Source organism: Dasypus novemcinctus, chromosome 23 (assembly GCF_030445035.2).
Source record: "Dasypus novemcinctus isolate mDasNov1 chromosome 23, mDasNov1.1.hap2, whole genome shotgun sequence".
Lineage (NCBI taxonomy): Eukaryota > Metazoa > Chordata > Mammalia > Cingulata > Dasypodidae > Dasypus > Dasypus novemcinctus.
The window spans coordinates 68273037-68293167 of record NC_080695.1 but is presented as its reverse complement, the minus strand read 5'-3'; the positions used below and the strand labels follow the sequence as shown (position 1 = coordinate 68293167).

Genomic DNA, 20131 nt, shown 5'->3' with positions numbered 1-20131 from the left:
AAACTGTGGCATCTCTCTGGTAAAACTTGTTAAGAATTTCAAGATGGCCAGAGCAGATTTTAAAACCAAGCTCGGGGGCCTTCTGAGCGGGGGGGGTCCTGTGTGACTGCACAGGTCACCGCCATGAAGCTGGCCCGGATCGGTGGGTTCTCAATATGCTGGACCGGAACCAGCAGGCACGAAGCGGCTGAAACGGACCATTACAGTGTGTGCCGGGCCAACCCCAGGCAGCCCGAGGACCACTCACTTCTTCCGGCGAACGGCTGTGTATGCGACGCTGGAGATGAACAGAACCACAACAAGTCCTGTGACAATACCGAGACCCAGCGCTGTGTTTCGGAGAACAGATGCCCTCCTTCTCTCCTCTCCTGTTAAAAAAAAAACCAAGGGGGTTTTCATGACCCGGTTATTAAGAGGCTGATGTGGCCGCTCAGGGGTCCCTGGGAAGTGCCCCATGCGGGCACTGGGGTGTATTAATTATGGGAATGTGCCCGCTGTAGGGGAGTCTTGTAGGACAAGGGCTTGAAAGTCGATTTACTAAATGACCTATTCACTGAACGACCTGCTAATGACCAACTGCTAAAAGCCAGTTTGTTCAAAGTCAGTTCCTGGAACTTCCAATTTATGAGGAACTGACTGTCAAATCCCTACCCCAGCCTGATGGGCAATGGGGCAGGGGCAAGAGTTGTCGCAAGACTCTGGAACCTAAACCAAACCAAACCAAACCTCAGCAACTTGGCAAATCTGCCATGCAATTAATTAGTTCTCTGCAAAATGGCCAGCTTCCTGTAGATTCACAAGAAGATCCTGGGCAAGGGCTTCGAAGAAGGGAAAAGGGTGCAGGAAACGGTGCTTTGCACTCCTTTTTGGGTGTGACTTTTAAGCGCTCCGTCAGTCACTGGGCGCTGTCTTTATACCATCTCTCCTGGCAGGAGAGAGGTCAGCCGGTGTTTGTTAAAATCTGAATTCCTAGAGATCATTCCATCTTCCTGCACGTTGTTCATAGAAACCTGCACAGACTTAGGGCTTTGAAATCTACAAATGACCGACCTCGTCTACAGACATGCCCTGCCTCCCTCCCTCCCTTTTTCAGCAAGGAGTGGAACTGTGAGCCCTTGCCCCCTACCCCACCCCTCTTCTGCAAGGCCCCAGCGAGCTCCCTGTTGCTGAAGGAAGGCCGCCACTCTGTATCTAGAAGGGGCGCCTTGGGAGCTGACTCTGTACAAGATTTCCGTCCCTGAGGATGGGAAGGATTTTCGCCTGCCTTGCTCTACGGAGCAGCTTCCTTTTGCCCACAAGGCCCTGTGCAAAACAGCAGCGAGGCGAGGGCGCCCCCGCTTCCTCTGCTGTCTGTGCAGTGCTGCGGTTATCTTGCTCTGGGGGCTCCAAAGCTGGGAAACAGGATTGTTCTGCTTCAGTTTTTTTTTTTTTCCTTTCCCCCACCGGGACCCCCCTTGTGGAATCTTTTCTCAGGGCAGAACAGATGAGGCTGACAATTTTCTGGCAGTTGCTTTCGTATCTCACCCGACTGGTCAGAAGGGTCCAGGAGCATTCCCTGGGTGACTGCCAGCGAGCCGTTGTGGGGCTCGGGGGTCACTCCCAGGAGCTTGCACATCAGTGGGTAGATATGGATGCTGTCGAAAGGCTCGGCCAGGTGATTCTTCTTGAAATCTGGCCCAAAAGCTCTGAAAATGGTCTTCATATCCATAAGGGCATTATCAAAGCCATGATCCCCTTTGTTGACATATATTATAAATCGCTGAAAAATAATAAATGACAAAGAAGCCATTTAAGATTCCAGTCTCCTGAAAGAAAAGTATTGCTTAGTTAATGTCATGCTTGTCAGATCCATGAAATCTCTGACAATTTAAACGACAGGGACACTGCTCTTTGCAGTGGCAGGTAGGATAGCAAGGAATTAAAGATCTTTAAGGAGAGGAAAGCACGCCCCATTAGACACAGCCAGAAAACAATATATTAAACGAAAACATATCGGACCTACTGTGCACCCAGCAATTGTTCTGAGTGCTTTATAAATACATATTAGCTCTCTGATCTTCACAGCAATCCTGCAAGGGCCCTGGTATAATCCCCATTTTACACGTGAGTAAACTGAGGCACAGAGATGAAGGAGCCAGGCTCGAATCACGAACTCAAGCAGTCTGGTTTTAGACCCAAGTATATATTTTTTTAGGTACTGGGGGGGGGGCGTGGCTAGGGATTGAACCTGGGACCTTGTATGTGGGAAGCCAGCACTCAATCACTGACCCACATCAGTTTCCCTGAGTTGGTTTTTTTTTTTAAAAGAGGCACGGGGAGCTGAACTTGGGCCGTCCCTTGTGGGAAGCAGGTGCTCAACCGCTTGAGCCACATCTGCTCTCCCAAGTACCATTCTGATGGCTCAAAACTATATACATATATTTGGGGGGGGCGGGAGGAGGGAAGTAATTGTTTAATGAATGCCAGGTAACTTTTTTCTGTCCCCTTTTCAAATGACTAAGTATGGTAGGTTGAATTATAGACAAGAAATGGAGGTTCTTGATCTTAATGGGGTCCCTGTGAGTGTGAACGCATTGTCAGTGAGATCTCCTGAAGACGTTACTTTTAGTTACGGTGTGGACCAACACTACGATTTCTGGGGGCCTTGTAAAGAGAAAGAACCCTGAAGCCAGAGGCTGAGAAAGCCTCAGGGAGGAGCCAGAAGCCCGAGGTCACTGAACCCTGGAAGAAAAAGGAGGGGACTTGGTCATGTGACAGGAGAGCCAAGGAACCCCAAGATCTGCCAAATTGTCAGAACGCTACCGGCCCTGGGAGAAAGCAGGCCACCCAGCCTCTGAAAGCATGGCACAAGGTATTCCTGTTACTAAATCAGCCAGTCCCTTGTGTGGCAGTTCTAGCAGCCAGGAAGTGAGGACACTGAGCACCGCCAGTCACAGCACTGCTTGTGCCTTCTTAGAATCAATAGACATCCCAGCGCGTAGGAAATGGGGTGCGCGGTACTTTGCAGGTTTAGTCTCGTGTTTGCTCTGGTGAACGTGGAAGGTGCCTGTGTGCTCAGCTCAGCTCCCTCGCCCGGCTAAACAAGCCAATCGAATGACCTCTCGGGCCACCGGGCAGCCCTGACCTATGACCGTTGTGTGCTTTGCAGAGCCCTGTAGTTACCGAAGGGAGATGAGTAATGTCCATTTCCCCTGTGCGTGAAGCAGGAAGGCGGCTGGGACTCAGAAGTGTCCTCGGAGAGACACACTGGCACCCAGAGGCTTTTCTGCCTAACAGACAATCAGTTAAGCACAAGATTCAACTGGTCATAGCATCCTATTCCCTCAAACCATCTGTGGGTCACTGTACGGGGTTGAATAAGTGTCCTTCCCAAGCTCATGTCCTTCCTGGAACCTGTTACCGGGCCCTTATTTGAAAATTGGGATTGCAGATGCAATCAGTTAAATTAAGATGAGGTCAACTGGATTAGGGTGGGCCCCGAATCCTATGATTCGGGTCCATATAAGAAGGCACAGAGGGAAGAAGGCCATGGGATGACCGAGGAAGACACTGGAGTGATGCAGCTACAGGCTGAGGAACGCCAGAGATTGCCACCGGAACCTGGAAGAGGCAAGGAAAGCGTTTTCCCTAGAGCCTCCAGGAGGACAGCAGCCCTTCCAGCACCAGGCCTTCAGACTTCTGCCTCCAGCACTGTGAGACGATACATTTCTTGGTTTTAATCGTCAACCCTTGGAAAGGAATGCAGTCAGGTTGGGAATGTGCTTGTCCCATAAATACTTCTTTCCCAATCGAACCCCACTTTCAACCTGTTCAGTTAGAAACATCATGAATCAGCTTTGCAAAAAAAATACAGGTGGCTGTGGAATATCTCCTTGGTAAGACTTTAGCTACAGCCATGTGGTCTGGACCCCCTGGAAGGATTAAAACATATTTTAGGTGATAAAGTGTTACATTTTAAGGTGGGTGTTTCCACCAACTATAAACAATAACCCCATTAGTTTTCTCATATTTGCTATGCTCCGGAATTGTAACATGCTAAGAGTATACAAGTTGCAAACGTGATTACAGTATTTGTCTCCTGTCTATGCCTTAGGCAAGGGTTTTTCAAGCTCTACCTGGGACTGCCTTTTGTAACTGATGGTCATTTGTAATATATTTACAACTTTGTTTCTGTGGGGAGATAGTCAACAAAAACCAGCCCATCTCATTTATGGTTCACAATTAGCATGGATTTTAGCATTTTCAGCTTCATTGAGAAATAATTCATGTATCATACAATTCATCCACTTAAAGTGTATAAGTCAATGTGCAACTTTTGCCACTATTTCCAGAGCATTTTTATCAGCCCAGAAAGAAACCCTGTACCCTGTATCTCACCCCACCACACCCCATAATCTACTTTCTGTCTCTACGAATTTGCCTATTCTGGATATTTCATAAAAATGGAATCACACAATGTGTGGTCTTTTGTGCCTGGCTTCTTCTGCTTAGCGTGTTTTCCAGATTTGTCCAGAACTTCATTCCTTTTGATGGCTGAATAGTAGTCCTTTGTGCTGCTATCCCATAGCTTATCTATTCATCAATTGAAGGACATTTTGGTTGTTTCTACTTTTTGACTATTATGAATAATACTTTTGTGAACATTCATGTACAAGTGTTTGAGTGGACAGCCTTGCTGATTTTTTGATATGGGAAAAGTGGGAATCAGTGGGGTGGTTGGTTTTGGTGAATCTATCGGTAATTTGTGCGTAATAATTGAGCATGCAGGTTGGGTCCAAACCTCAGCTTTCCCCTTCCGATCCCAAGACCCTTCTCCTCTCTCGAGACCTTGGTTTCTCCATCCTTAAAATGAGGGAAATAAGTGCATCTGTGATAAAATGTCGTTGGGGAGAAAAAAATGAACTATGCAAATTTTTTTAGCCTAGTGCTGGGCACCTAGCAATGTCAGAGATGTGGTCATCATCACTGAGTTACGGTAGCACAGGCAGGGGTGGCTGGGAGGGGTGGGGACCTGGAAAACAGCAGGTGGTCAGTGTGCCCTCATGTTTAATTTTTTTCAGAACTGCTCTCCCTCGCGGCCGTCTCCCCAAATCCAAGATGACAGTTCATTTCAGAGTCAACTTACCCCGTTGAGGTTGTATCCAGAGTCGGCGTATATCAGGATGGGCAGGACCCGCTCGTGTTTCGCAAAATGGAAGCGTTCGGGAAATTCCTCCTTCCTGTAGACGTGGAGATGAGGGTGGGCGTTCTTCAGGGCTTGGTAAAGGGCCTCCTCTTGCCCCGGCTTGGGGAGGAGCATCCCGAAGCCGCCGTAGTCCACGATGTCGAACTTGACCAGGTCCCTGAACTTGATGTAGTTGGCCAGGAGGATCTCGGTGACGTTGGGCTGCTTCTTGACCGTGGTCATGCCGTGGTCCGAGGTGATGATGACGTTGAGGCGGTGGGTCAGGCCGTGCCTCTCGATGGCGTCCACCAGGTACCCCAGGGTTCTGTCGATCTGCCGGATCATCGCCCGCCGGTCCTCCGTCTCGGGCCCCACGCGGTGGCCCACGTTGTCCGGCTCTCCGTAGTACAGGGTCACGAAGTCGAAGTCCTCCTGGGCGAACCAGCCCAGGACGATGTCGATGTTCTCCCTCCACTCCGTCTCGTTGCTGTCGGGGTGCGTGTAGGCCTCCACCAGCGTGCGCTGCACTGCCTCGCCCGCGTACTTGGCGCCGCCCCCGGGGTAGTGGAAGGACGCCACTTTCTTCCCCTGCAAGGGCAAGCAGCGCCGTCAGCGTCATCGCGAGCGTCTTTCTCGCCATCGGCAAAATCCAACTAGTTGATTTCCTTGCCCCGGGTTGGGGGACTAGAAAACACACGGGCTTTGGGGTCAGACAGAAGAAAAATGCTGCCAATTAAACTCGGACATGCCAGGGATTTAAGACCCGCTTTCAGAGAGGGTCAAAGGAAAAAAACAATAAAACTAGTGCCTTAGACTGGAGGAAAAATGGTACTTACAAGTTGGAGATGGTGAGTTCCTTAATCTTTTGCTATTTTTTTTTTTTTTAGGAGGTACTGGGGATCGAACTCGGGGCCGCCTACATGGGAAGCAGGCGCTCAACAAAGAAACCGAGCTACACCCGCTCCCCAAGGAGAGTTGGTTTATTCCATTTGAGCTACATCTGCTCCTTAGTTCTTTAACCTTTAACCTGTTAGTGCCTCAGTTTTTTAACCCTCAAAATGCCAAAAAAGTTGATAGGATTTTTGCGATAATTAAGCAAGATAAAAAAAGCGCTGGATGTTGTGTTTCGGCACCGAGTGGGCATTCTTTGGCCTGCCTCCAGGTAGGACAGGTGCCAGCTGCCTTCCCAGCTGCGCTGTTACTGGGTTTGGCTGCCCAGCGCCTTGCCCTCTGTCCCGTTCACGGCACCCTGACTTTGCCCTGAAGACTCTCCTCCCTGCCTCTGGTCCTCGTGGCTCAGGATGGGGTGGCTCTGGTTCCAGAGGTGGGACGTGATCAGGCCTGACGGACAGAGGACGCCGCCTGCCCTGGCCACGGCAGCTGGTTCAGCCTTGGGCATGAGCCTCGCTCAGAGCCAGTCAATTCCTTCTTGGGACACCTGCTGGGGCTGTGTGTGGGGGGAGAGGCTGCTCGGCTGGTTCCCATCTCTGCTGCTGAGGGGCCCAAGAACATTGCTTGTAAAGTTTTGGGGTGTTTGCAAGAAGGGGGCATCCTTGTACAGACACCCGCTCAGCCACGGGGCTTGATGACCTACCAGAGGCAGAATAAGATGGTACTTAAAGGCACGCTCGGATGCCCGGGTGCCTGGGTGCCCCCTCCCCCCGACTTAGATGCTGGGTGGCCTTGGCTCCTCATTTGCACCAGTCTCCCCGTCTGTACCATGGGCAAGAAAATACCTACCTGAAGGTGTGGAGGTGAGGACCCAATGCACGTGGCACAAGTTAGCGCGTGTTCCGGAGAAGGAGCCCGGGCGAGGTGGCATGGTCAAGAGGAGGGGGACCCCAGGGCTGGGGACTGCACAGCGAAGATGAGATTGGGGGCTCCAGCCCTGGCAGAAGTAGCCACATTATGGGGCATTGGGCCCCTCTCGTCAGAGGAAGGGGGTGGGTCAGCCTCGAAATGGGGCCGAATCTCAGAAGGGACTCGCAGGGCCTGCGGTTGCAGTCTGAGGCCCTGTCATCAGGGCCATGCCAGATCAGGGACAAGAAGCTAGGGTGGCAGGTGCAGCCTCCCTGCTCCGGCGCTCCCCTGGGAGGAGCTGAGGTCTCTCCCCTCTCCATCTGCCCCAGGGGGTAACCGCAGGAAAGAGGCGGGGGTGTGTGCATGAGAGAGCCGCCCACAGGCTGCTGGGGTCCCCAGTAGGTCCGGATCCAGGGATGGGGAGGTGGGGTAGGGGCAGGGCCAGAGCTCTGAATTGGGATGTGAGATTAAGGTTATACCATGAGCAGGACTGAGGCTGTTTTAGCAACAAAAGTGTTTGCAAAGTCACAACATATTCTTAGGTGACTTCCCTGCGGAAAGGAGGGGGTGGATGGTGGGTGATGTTTAACAAGCTTGCCACAAATTATTAGTGTTACGGCTCAACAATAAAAAGACACATGGCCCAATTTAAAAATGGGCAAAAGACTTGAATAGACGTTTGTCCAAAGAAGAAATACAAATGGCCAAAAAAACACATGAAAAAATGTTCAACATCACTAATGATTAGGGGAATGCAAATCAAAACTACAATGAGATATCATGTCACACCTATCAGAATGACCACTATTAAAGGGACAGAACTACAAGTGTTGGAGAGGATGTGGAGAGACAGGAACACTTACTCACTGTTGGTGGGAATGCAGGGCGGTACAGCCACTGCGGAGGACTGTTTGGCTGTTCCTAAGGAAGTTGAATATAGATTTTCCATATGACCCTGCAATACCACTACTGGGTATACAGAGGAACTGAGAGCAGTGACATGAACAGACATCTGCACACCCAGGTTTGTAGTGGGGTTATCCATGGTTCCCAAAAGATGGAAACAACCCAGGTGTCCATCAACTGATGATTGGGTAAACAAACTGTGGGTAGTCACACTATGGAATATTGTGCATCTGTAAGAAGAAATGAAGTCGTAAAGCATATGACAACATGGATGAGCCTGCAGGACATAATGTTGAGTGACGCAAGCCAGACACAAAGGACAAATACAGTATGATTGCATTGCTATGAACTAAATATAATGTGTAACAGATTGTATGATTCCATTCATATAAAACGTAAATATAAATCAATTTATAAAGAGAAAAAAAAAGTAATTGTGCAAGAATTGCAGAAACGGGAGCTGTGGACAGCAGAGGAAGCACAGAGAGATCGAGAGGTGATGGATTTTCTTGTTTGCATGTTTGCTTTTTGTTTATTATTATTACTGAAATAATGAAAATGACCTAATGATGACTGAGGTGATGAATGCACGACTATGTGATTATGCCGAATACCATTGATTGTGCCCTTTGGATGAACTGTATGCTTTGTTGATTTCCATCAATAAAATTGATTTGTTTAAAAAATATTAGAACAATAAAATAATTACATGCATGTGTGCCTTGGGGTAAGTGAGGTAACACCTCTTCCTAAGTAGGCTACATGGTTGTAAAGCAGTTCATCAGCCAGGACTTGGCATGTGATAGGCACACAATAGATATTGACTCAAGAATGAATGATCTGCCTAATTGGGGAGCAAACATTTTCCGTTGTCTCAGCTAAGATCTTACCTTCAGGACTGTTCTGTAACACTTTCTGTGTCACCCAGGATTTAGCTGTTCTGAACAACATTAGAGTTCCTTGGCTTTTAGTAGACCAAGTCGTGTGTGATGGTTAGGCTACTGTGTCAACTCGGCCAGGTAACTGTGCCCTGTCGTCAAGCAAGCGCTGGGCTAACTGTAATACAAGGGCATTTATGGACTTTAGTCACCATTGACTTTACTGCAGGGTAAATTATAGATAGCTGGTTACAATTACATCAGTCAGGGAGATTGCCATGAGCAATGAGTGATGCTTAGCCCAATCAGTTCAATCCTTTGAAAGGGGAAGTGATTCCAACACTGACAGAGAATTTCCCAGCTCGTCTTTGGACAGCCAGTGTCTCCCAGAACTCGTCAAGAACCTTCATTGGACTTTCATCGGAGCCCCTGGTAGCAGCCTGCCTACGGAACCTGGACTTGTGCATCCCCGTGGCTGCATGAGAGACTCTTATAGAATCACATCCTACTGACAGATATCTCTTGTTGATTCTGTTTCTCTGGAGAATCCTGACTAATTCAGTGCGTTAGTTGGGTGGGAGGATAGGTAGCTGGGAAGAACCATGGAACGCCAGCACATTGTGCTGTTTTGGTTAATGAATGGGCAGGAAAGGGTGGCCCAGAGGAAGAGGGAAGCAGTTTGGATGGAGGTGCCCCACCTGGGTCCCTTCCCTGGGCCGGCGCACCCCACCCCACTCCTGCGAGGGTGGCTGCGGACGACTCACAGCTGCCCCGTGCCCTGGCCCAACCCTGCTCTGCCACCCCAGAGCCCGGGCCAGTGACTGCCCAGGAGGACAACAGACCAGCTCCTGTGCTTCTGGGGGGACAAGTGGGGGTGCAGAGCCCGCTCCGGAGCCCCCCATGGGATCAGGCTGACTTTCCTTTGCTTGCCCCATCCTCACTCCCATCTCCCAAGAGCCCCCTCTCGGTGAATGACAGGCTCGGAATCCCTGCCCCAGGCTCTGCATTTAGGGAAGTTGGTCTAAGGGCAGAACCTTTTTTTAAATTTATTTTATTTACTTGTTTCTCCCCCTTCTGGATGTTTTGTGCTTGCTGTCTGTTCTCTGTGTCTGTTGTGCTCTCGTTTTCTTTTTAGGAAGCACTAGGAACTGAACCTGGGACCTCTCATATGGGAGGGAGGTGCCCAATGACTTGAGCCCCTACTGCTCCTGCTTGTTGTGTCTCCCATTGTGTTTCCTTATAGTTATTCTTTGTTGTGTCTTCTTGTTGCGTCAGCTCACCACATCAGCCCATCGCGCCAGCTAGCTGTCTTGCTCATCTTCTTTAGGAGGCACTGGGAACTGAACCTGGGACCTCCCATGTGGTAGGTTGGTGCCCAACTGCTTGAGTCACATCTGCTTCCCATATGACAGAATCTTAATGCTAAGTACTTTGCAAGGCCTATGGTGCTATGCTGTCCCCAGAGAGGGGAGCTCTTGTCCCTTAAAAGAGCACTTTCCCCAATCTGAACTGATCTTAATTTTCTTGCTGCCTACTGTCTATTCCCTTCTTCTAGAACATGAATCCTAGAAGACAGGGGCATGTCTGTCTTGTGGGTCACTCTTTACCCAGGTCCCAGAATGGGCTGGGCCCTGAGTGGTGCTTACTGTTTGTCAAATACATGTTGATTGAATGCCCGATTCTCATCTCCTCATGGGGGGGAAAAGCTTACTTTCTTCTCACTTCTGATTAACTTATGAAAATTGTCACAGAAATTCTTTCTCCTCTGGGTTCCAGCATCTACTTGTAGCCTCTCCAGGTAGCACATTTTCCTTTATGATAAGAGAATTTCTGAGGTCCTTTTGGCTTGCAAATTATCTAATATTTATTTAATGCATTTCTGATTGGCATGAAACGTAATTTTCAGATTTTAGTGATGGCACTTTGTTTAACTTGCATATAAATTGGCTTTGGCCTGAGGTATAGAATTGACTGGAAGGATGAGACTGCTAATGTGCTGTAGAGCATGGCTTGACTGGCTCTTTTATTATTGAGAATAAGCAGACACCAGTGTTGTGAGGGACTGAGGCAGCCCTGAAGAGCCATTCGAGTGCCTCGTGCCTGCATGTTAAATGTCAGATGCTCCCAGCTTGAAACTGCTGCGACACATGGCCTTCCTTAAAGATACCTCAATCTGTAGTCTTAGGAAGCTGTGATCTTTCTCACTTGGTCTAATAGGAGTTTTAAGAGTTATGCTGCTTTGTGAAATGGTCTCCAGAGAGAGATGTGCATGTACACACACACACTCTACTTGACTCTGTTTATTTGGGACCTGTGATAATCGAAAGTGCTATTTTCAACAAATACTTCTGAGAAATAATCTAAGCGCTTAATTGGATGCTTAAGAGTGGGTATTTACTATCTACCCTTTAATTAGCATAATCAGTGTTTCCAGCAGCAATAGCAATGGGAAAATTGCTAGTTTTATTAGGTTCATTTTTCTCCCTTAGTGTAGTGTTGCATCACTGTGGCCGTTTCTCTGAAGCTGCTTCTTTGAAACAAGGGTTGGCCCTTCAGGCAAATCCGATGCTTGGGCTTCGAGCCTGCCAGACTCATCAGAACCAATCATTAGAGGGAAAATTCCCCTTTGGCTGGGCATTTTCGTCCTGTCTCTTCCTTTAGGTGACAGAGTTGCTGTCGCCAGGCCATGTTTTAGGGAGGCCCGTGAACAGCCCGCCACTGCTGTGCTCTGGTCGGCGGGAGGACGGGCGGTTCAGGGAAAGAGTTAGCTGCTCATTGCAGGGAAGACTTAGGTATTTGAGATTCAGGAGTCAAGGTTGGAGCTGACTGTTTTCACTGCCGTTTTTTGCACTCCCAAGGAGCCACTGGACTGAAGGAAGACAGCTGGCCAAGGTGCCGTCAGGTCAGCTTGTTATTCTTAGATTTCTAGGGGCGTGCGTTTAAAATCCGAGCCTGCCCCAGACGGACCCTCTTCCTTTCCATCCTGACCACTGGCCGCGTCCTGCTGGCGCGTGGGCGCCCTCGTGGGCACCGAAGACGGCCGGCAGCCCGTCTTTTCAGCTTCATCCACCTCGGCGCGCCCGTTACCACGTGTCTCGAGGGACGCTGGCAGCACTGGTGCCACCGCAGGGAAGCGTTTTAGCCACATTCAAGGCAAATGCGTCCATCTCCACAAGCTCGCCTGGAAGGAGCTCTGGGCAAGGACGGAGTGTTCCCAATGAGGGACCCGAGGCCGGCTGCCCTCCTGCAGCCGTGCCCGGCGACGCAGACGTGCCCCTGAAGGTCAGCGGGGCCACGGGGCCACAGGTTTGCTTCGATGGCGGCGGCTACTCTGCCCGCTCCTCGGGGAGCTGGCTGACGGCCCCCAGGCAGGCTTTTCTTTTTTTTAAAGATTTATTTTTATTTATTTCTCTCCCCTTCCCCGCCCCCCCCCCCCACTTGTCTGTTCTCTGTGTTCATTTGCTGTGTGCTCTTTTGTCCGCTTCTGTAGTTGTCAGCGGCACGGGAATCTGTGTTTCTTTTTGTTGTGTCATCTTGCTGTGTCAGCTCTCCGTGTGGGCGGCGCCATTCCTGGGCAGGCTGCACTTTCTTTGGCGCTGGGCGGCTCTCCTTACGGGGTGCACTCCTTGCTCGTGGGGCTCCCCTACGCGGGGGACACCCCTGCATGGCAGGGCACTCCTTGCGCGCATCAGCACTGCGCATGGGCCAGCTCCACACGGGTCAAGGAGGCCCGGGGTTTGAACCGTGGACCTCCCATGTGGTAGACGGACGCCCTAACCACTGGGCCAAGTCCGCTTCCCTGCCGGCAGACTTTGACAGTCACCTGCCAAACGAGTGGCATGTCGTCCATCGCCTGATCCCTGTGCCAGATCCTTAAAAAAAATTTTTTTTTTGTACAACCACTTATGAAGTCAGCAGAGGGATTATGAATTGGGCCGAAGGAAATAAAGTCCCGTGAGCACCGAGAATAAGAAAAACGATAGGAAAGGACGATGCCACCAGAAGCCTTGCGCCAGTGAGCAAAACTCAGGGGCAGACGCTGCAGCGGCCGCGGCGCCTCCGTCACTGCTCGGCAGATGCACGACTCCCCCGTGAAGCCCAGGACGGAGTGTTCTGGCCTCAGAAGGACGATTCTGCCTTGATTAAGAATACAGTCGCCGGAACCCGAGCGAGTTCAAATGCCGGTGCAGCCGCCAGCTAGCTCGTGAGTTTGAGAAGCCATGACAGCACTCCGTGCCTCAGTTTACCCATCTGAGAAATGGGCATAACCGTAGCACCTGCCTCAGAGTCGGTATGAATGCATACACTTAAAGCATTTAAATCCGTGCCTGGCACATAGTTTGTGCTATGATGGAGGGCCAAGTTTATTTGCATGGCGTATGCCGGAAGGTTTAACAATGTGACAATAGAAAAAAAAAAATGAACTTGAGGTAGGCTAGGGTAATGGACAACCTCTGCTCTGTTCTGATATGGTAGCCACTAACCACAGGTGGTATTTACATTTAAGTTTTAATTAATTAAAATGAAATAAAATAAAAAATTCAGTTCCTTGGTCACAGGAACCACGTGGCAAGTGCTCATTGCCAGGTGTGGCCAGTGGCCCCCAGACTGTTGGTGAAGGATAGACTGTGTCCCTCGTCACAGAGTGTCCTCCTGGATTCCTCTGGCTTAGGCGGAGGTGTGCCACGGTCACCGGGCCTTCGTCAGTAGAATGGCTTCCGTTTTTTTGAGCACTTGGCTCTAAGCACCTAACATGTATTTTCTTGGTTAATCCTCCCAGGTGACCCCACAAAGCAGGGACTTGGATAATCTTCAGTTCCTGATGGGAAAAGCCAGGCCCGGGGAGTAAGTCACTGCTTAAGTCCCCCCAGCTGGGGATGGGTGGCACTGGCTGGAGCTCTGTCCCAGGAGTCCACTCTGTCACCTGCATCCTGGCCGCTGCAGCCTGCTGCCCCACGGCCTGAGTGCCTGCCCGGGTACAGAGGGTCACTTTGAGGCCAAGGCGTTTCCTTGGCAGGTGTCTCGGGGAAGCAGAAGGAGGTCATATTTAAAAATGGTGGCTTTGGACGCTCATTGAGAAAACTCAAAGCTGGCCCCGGATCTTGGGGTGGGAGCTCAGCCCTTGGATGATGACGCAACACAAGTTCTGATTTCTGTTTTTTCACAGCCGTCACGAATGGCCGGCAGAGTCCCCTTGTGCTAATGTCTTGTTAGAGCCCCTCATGGGCGCAAGCTGCATGAAATGGTCAATTTCATTCAGTCCAAGGGCGTTCATGCCGTCCACTCTGCGGCAAGCGCGTAAGCCAATAGTTACGTAACACCTGGTAGGTCCTGGAACTGCAGGACGGAGAAGCCCGGCTCTGCCCTCATGGGGACTGGCCCGTCGTAAGGAACGGCTAAGCTTCCCTGAGCATTTGCTCCGTGCCAGCTGCTTTTCCTGCCTAGCACACTGGATCCCCAGGTCGGATCTGTGAATTAAGCACGCTATCCCTCTCCCTGCTGTGTATGGAATTTGGCCTCCCAAAAGGGGTCCGGCTCTTGTCCTGAGGCCGGGGGTGGGGTGGGTGGAACCTCAAAAGACGTGGCCTTTCCCCACGTGACACGAGTATCTTTCTCCCTGTGCACTACCCCCACCCCTCATAGTTTACGCCTTGTCAGGGTGGCACCAGCCACAGCGGGTGGTCTCAGGGCGGGGACTGGCCACACCAACCCTGCCGAGAGGGAGCTGGGGAGGGGGCTGGAGATTGAGTTGAGTCTCGTGGGCATCGATTCCAGGCCCGTGTTGTGAGAGCATGTCCAGTAAATACTCTGGACACTGTGGCTCGAGGGGGCTCTGGTGACGGATACCGAAGTGCCAGGCAGGTTCTGACTCCACGGGGAGACGACACAGAGGTTAGTGTCTGAGACCCTCCCCGGCCTCGCCCCCTGTGGCTCTTCTTTTGGCTCCTCTGGGCATCACTTTTGCCATGGGACAACTCTACTCCTAAGGAGAGTGCTTCCCTGAGTTCTGGAGGCGGTGTAGTGAATTGTCAAGCCTGACGGGGTAGCGGGAAACCCTGCGACTTGTAGCCTGTTGGTCAGAAGGGGGGGGGGTGTTCCTTGGCGCACCCTACACCTGTGGGTGGTGTCTGCAGTCTTGTGGGGACTGCGTCATTCACCTGTGGCTCTGACCTAACTCTGAGTCAGAAGGCATTTCGAAGGCATTGGAGTGGGAAAAGTGGACATGGTGGCTGATGGGTATGGGGAATGGCAGGAAGAGACGAGATGTGGAGGCGTCTTTGGGACTTGGAGCTGCCCTGGATGGTGCTTCAGGGGCAATCACCGGACATTGTAAATCCTCACAGGGCCCACTGGATGGAATGGAGGAGAGTATGGGCCATGATGTGGACCATTGACCAGGAGGTGCAGAGGAGCCCAGAGATGTACTTACCAAATGCAATGGATGTGTCATGATGATGGGAATGAGTGTTACTGGGGGTGGGGGTGGTGGGGTGGGGGTGGTGGGGTTGAATGGGTTCTCATATATATATTTTTTAATGTAATATTTTTACAGAATAAATAAAAAAAAAAAAAAAAAAAAAAAGAAGGCATTTCAAAACTTATTTCCCATTTGGGGTGGGAGAGGTTAAGTAAGTTGCCCAAGGTCGCACAGCTGCTAAGAGGCAGAGCCCTCATGCCGCATGCCTAGCACTGAGAGGTGACGTCCTTGGACACCAACCCCGGGTCCCCGACAGTACCTGCCTCTGGGCGGTGATCCAGAGGGGGAGGACCCCGTTGTCCCACCACTCCGTCTTGTTCTGGGTGGCCTTGAAGGAGTACTTCCAGAGCGTCTCTGTGTTAAACATCATGTTGTGAATGACTCCGTGATCTTCAATCCAGCGACCTTGGGGACAAAGGAGGAAAGGGATTGAAAAATTCGAGGAAGGAATACCGCCGAGGTGCTCGGAGGGTGCAGGCTGCGTGGCCCCAAGGAGCGCAGTGTCTTTTCTTATTGCAGGTGAGGCTGAAAGAGTTGGAAGAAACGATGTCAGATTAGAAACTTTTTGTAGTCTTTGCACCACTGGAGCTACATTGCATTATGTGTCAGTTTGCAGCTTCTGTGGCCCCCAGAAAATCCTGTTCTTAAAGCGAATCCATTCCTGTTCCTGTCACCCTGTTATAGATGGGACCTTTTGATTGGATTCAGTTAAGGGCCCTTCCTCTTGATTAGGTCACTTCAGTAGGGCAGGGCCGGGGGGGGTGGTCTTAATCCTCTCCTGGAGTCCTGTATAAATGGAGGAGTAAAAAGCCGCAGACACAGAGAAGAGCTCCTAGAAGCTGAGAAAGGAAGCCAGAAGCTGAAAGGAATGAGCCGGAGGAGAAGGCAGAGACCGGCAGGCACCGGATTGTGCCCTGCCATTGCCCGCGCGCCCACAGCGGCGGCCCAGGGAGAAAGCATCTCTGATGGTGCCGTGGTTTGGACACTTTCACGGCCTCCGACCTGCAAGCTTTTACCCTAAGAAATCCCGCTGCAAACACCAACTCGTTTCTGCTATATTGCTTGGGCAGCATTTAGCAAATTAAACACATTGTAAGGAGGACAGCGCTTTGGTGCGGAAACCAGGCAATTAGAGACCGTACTTAGGTCATACAGTTTTATTATAGCAGAAAGCGCTGAGGCAGAATTGGGTTGGCTGGGTAATTATTTGAATTGCTTCCAATTGTATTTTTCCGTTAGATTCTGCTTTTCTTGGAATTCACTTCTGTACAAAGGTGGGGGCAGGTGGGACCCCAGGTTTATTTGGTACTAGAGGAAATAGATGATCCTAGAGGCAGTCACCTCAGAACGTGCTTTCCCAGACTTTACCGGCTCTGGGAAAGGGAACGTTTACTGAGAAGGAAGCGTGGATGTCCTGGGAAGAGAGGATTCACCGGGCCGAGTCACCAGGGGGCTCCTAATGCAAGGACAGAACGCAGGGGCACCGCTAAGCACTGCTTCAAAGGCTTTTAATCCACTCATTCCCTTGCTTGCTTGAGTTTTTTCTCTCGTCCCTCTCACTCCTAATCCTTTCTTTACCATCTTTTAATCAGCCCTTGAAATCCCATCTCCTCCATGAATTACTGATTATATTTTCTACTTCATGCTACTGTTAGAAAAAAATCACCAGAATTGAAACGCAGAAAACCTGAATCTGGGAGTCAGACCTGCCTTTACTAGAGAAGTCTGGCTTTTCTAGAGAAGTCACTTCATTTCCGCCTCTTAATGCAAACTAGAAAACAGATATTCTTAGAGGTCTGCATTACCCATCTCAAGGAATTGTGAAGAGCAAATGAAATAATATGTGACAGAAGTTTGAAAGATGCTCCAAAGCACTGCACAATTGAAATGTATTTTTAAATTCTACATGGTATGCTTACTATTAGGGTTTTTTTTGAACCAGTCTACCAAAGGTCTCTTTTCAACCCCCAGCTAACCCAGCCCTCTGATATTTTCCATAATTACGTATCTATCTTTGTCCTCCCTGCTGCAAAAAATGTATTTGCTTTGGCCCTTACTGATAACACTTTCTATCCATTCATGAAAATGCCAGACATTCCAGCAGGCCTTAAATAAAATATTTTCAATGACTGCAGTCAAGATGGTCCTTATTGATAAAATATTTTCAAGGACCACACTCCAGATGATGCTTATGAATACCTGAGACTCGTCCAGCCACACACTCAGCTGACCCTGACAGTTCTCTGGAGAGAGAGAAATGATGAGAAGAGTTGAGAATCCTGAACCATTCATTTGTCCACTCAGCAAATCCAGTGGAGTGGTTTCTTCCCACGGGCAAGGCTCCAAAGTTAACATATCAAGTGAAAACCACGGATTGTCAAAATTACCCTCGAAAGGCCCCCTGGAGGACGCCACACTGGAGATCAACCTCGGTGAGTCGACGAGCCAGGATTTCTTCCCGTGCTGGACCTGGCTTGGCTTCCTCAGTGGGGCCTGGGTAAAGTTGTTTGCGTGCATTTAGGGGCCACGCTGGGAGACAAACAAAAGCTACGAAATCATGCTCAGTGGCAGGGGAAGCGCTCATTCTGGGGGCAGTACTGCGGGAACCCTCCCATCCTTGAGTCTTGAGTAGGGTGCCAGGGGCTTTGTTAGCGTCATGTGTGTTTTCAGTTAAAGGTAAATGAATTGTTAACGCATAGGGAGATTGCCTGGGGATGTGGCTTCAGGCAGATCTCGCAGTCCTTCTCTTGTCCTGAAAAAGCCCCTTTACGCATCTGGCATTGAGGGGTACCACAGAGGGCTTTAGGTTTGAGGTCAAGCACCAGCAAGGCTGAGTTAGCTCTTGGGGTCCCCGTCACGGCCAAGGATGGCCTGGGAGGGGCACGGAAGTGTCTTGGGCAGAGGGACAAGGCGAGGGGAAGATGAGAAATAAATCAGAGGAGGAGCAAGGAGAATGAGCTGTCGAAGGAGAAAACAGTAGGGAGGGAGGGACAGAGGATTCTTTCATTCTTTCTTTTCCCCATTTACTGAGCATCTCTTACGTGCCTGGCTGCGCCGGGTACTGGGGATAGAGCCAGAGCAGCTTTCTGTCCTCACTGAACTCATGGTAGAGGGCTGTTAATCAAACAGTCACACAAATAAAAATAGAACCGCATCTTTGATCAGTGGTACAGGAGAAAAGCACAGGGGGGACTTGATGTAATCTGGCAGATCATGGAAAGCGTAGATAAAGGGAGTGAGTAGGAGGCAACTGCTTGAAAGAGGAAAGCGGTGGTGAAGATTCTGGCAAAGGCACGGGCACGGGCGTGGGAAGGCCCGTAGAATGTGGGCGCGGGGTCTGGCAGCCCTGGGAGGAGGCCGGCGTGAGCGCTGAAGGGGCAGCAGAGTGGACCCTGGGGCAAGACGCAAGGGCAAGTAGGTCATGTGGACATATCACTGGGGAGAGGGGAAGTGAGCGGCCTACAACGGTGTGTCCCCGAGACGTGGGTCCTGGCCCGGGACCGCTGAGCGTGACCATGCTCGGAAGTAGCTTCTGTGCAGCGCGTCAAGGTCAGGTGAGGTCATCAGGCTGGGCCCCATCCCACAGGTGGTGTCCTTGGAAGGAGAGGAGAGGACAGAGCTCAGATTCACAGGGAAGGAGGCCATGTGATGGCAGAGGCAGAGCCTGGAGTGCGGCGGCCACAAGCAGGGCACGCCAGGGGTGGCCAGGACCCCTGGGGGTGGAAGAGGCAAGGAAGGACCCCTGGAAGGCCAGTGGCCCTCCCCCCCAGCCGCAGCCATCGCCAGGAGTCCAGAGCTCAGGTTTCTCGGTATCCTTCGCTTCCCTCCCTCCAGACTCTCGAGCCCATCATGAGAGCTTGTCACTCCTCTGCTCAAAAATCCCGTGGTGGGGAATGGATCTAGCTCAGGGGTTGAGCACCTGCTTCTGGGTTCGATTCCCAGTACCTCCTAAAAGCAAACAAACAAAACAAAATGAAACAAAAAACCAACTCATTGGGGAGTGGATGTAGCTCAGTGGTTGAGCACCTGCCTCCCATGTACGGGGTCCTGGGTTCAAACCCTGGTACCTCCTAAAAAAAACTCCTGTGGCATCTTCCCTCTGTCTGAATGAACTCCAGATCCTCAACCGGACAGCTCTGCCACGGCTGGACTTCCTCTCCTTAGGGAGCTCCTCCCAGGTCTCACCACCGGATGAAGAGGGTGGGCTCTGGAGTCAGAGGAGCACGAGAGAAATCAAGGGGCTGCCATAAGACCTTGGGCCTCGGTTTCTCTATTGTGCAGTGGAGGCGATGGTGGTTCTGAAGCCTGGGTTTCTTGGGGAGACGCGATGAGACAGGGCACGTTAGGAAGGGCCTGGCACGGCGTCTGGCACACCAGCAACCCCCCGAGCTCCCTGTCGTCGTTAGGGGGGCTGGTCATCTCCAGGCCCCTCATGTGCCCGCTGCACCACGTCCTGTGCCACGAGGCTTGACCTCGCATGTGGTAGACCGATGCCCTAACCACTGCGCCAAGTCCACCCCCCACCCCCGGGGTTTTATGCAGAGGGAAATGCTGCTCAGGGATTTCTGCTCGCTGCTGTCTTTCCAGCGGGGCCCCAGGTCGGGGCAGGGGCTGCTTCGGCCCCTCTCTGCTTCACTTTAGGAAGAAAACGCCTGTAGGGTTTGGCTGCTTCTCCATCCGATCAGCAGTGAGTGGCGCCCTCACCTGAGAAGCACCACCTGCCTTTGTGCCGGTGGGACAGCCCCACTCCCCTCCTCCAGGAAGGAGGAGAGGGGGAGGAGGGAGAGGGAGGAGGAAGGAGGAGGAGGGGGAGGAGGGAGAGGAGTAAGGGGGAGAAGGAGGGGTGGGGGAGGGGGAAGGGAGCATTTAAGGGATGAGAGAGGGAGAAGGGAGTGTGGAGAGAGG

General features: G+C 51.1%; 1 protein-coding gene across 1 annotated transcript in view; it reads right to left on the bottom strand.

The window, feature by feature from the left end:
- Positions 1-20131, bottom strand: part of LOC101416573 (ectonucleotide pyrophosphatase/phosphodiesterase family member 7-like) — a 40698-nt gene that overhangs the window by 3171 nt on the left and 17396 nt on the right. The window contains exons 2-4 of the mRNA XM_023584611.2: positions 15486-15631; positions 5126-5752; positions 1525-1759 (exon numbers count right to left, since the gene is read on the bottom strand). Coding sequence (XP_023440379.2) covers positions 1525-1759; positions 5126-5752; positions 15486-15631 — 1008 coding nt within the window. The remainder of the gene's footprint in view (positions 1-1524; positions 1760-5125; positions 5753-15485; positions 15632-20131) is intronic.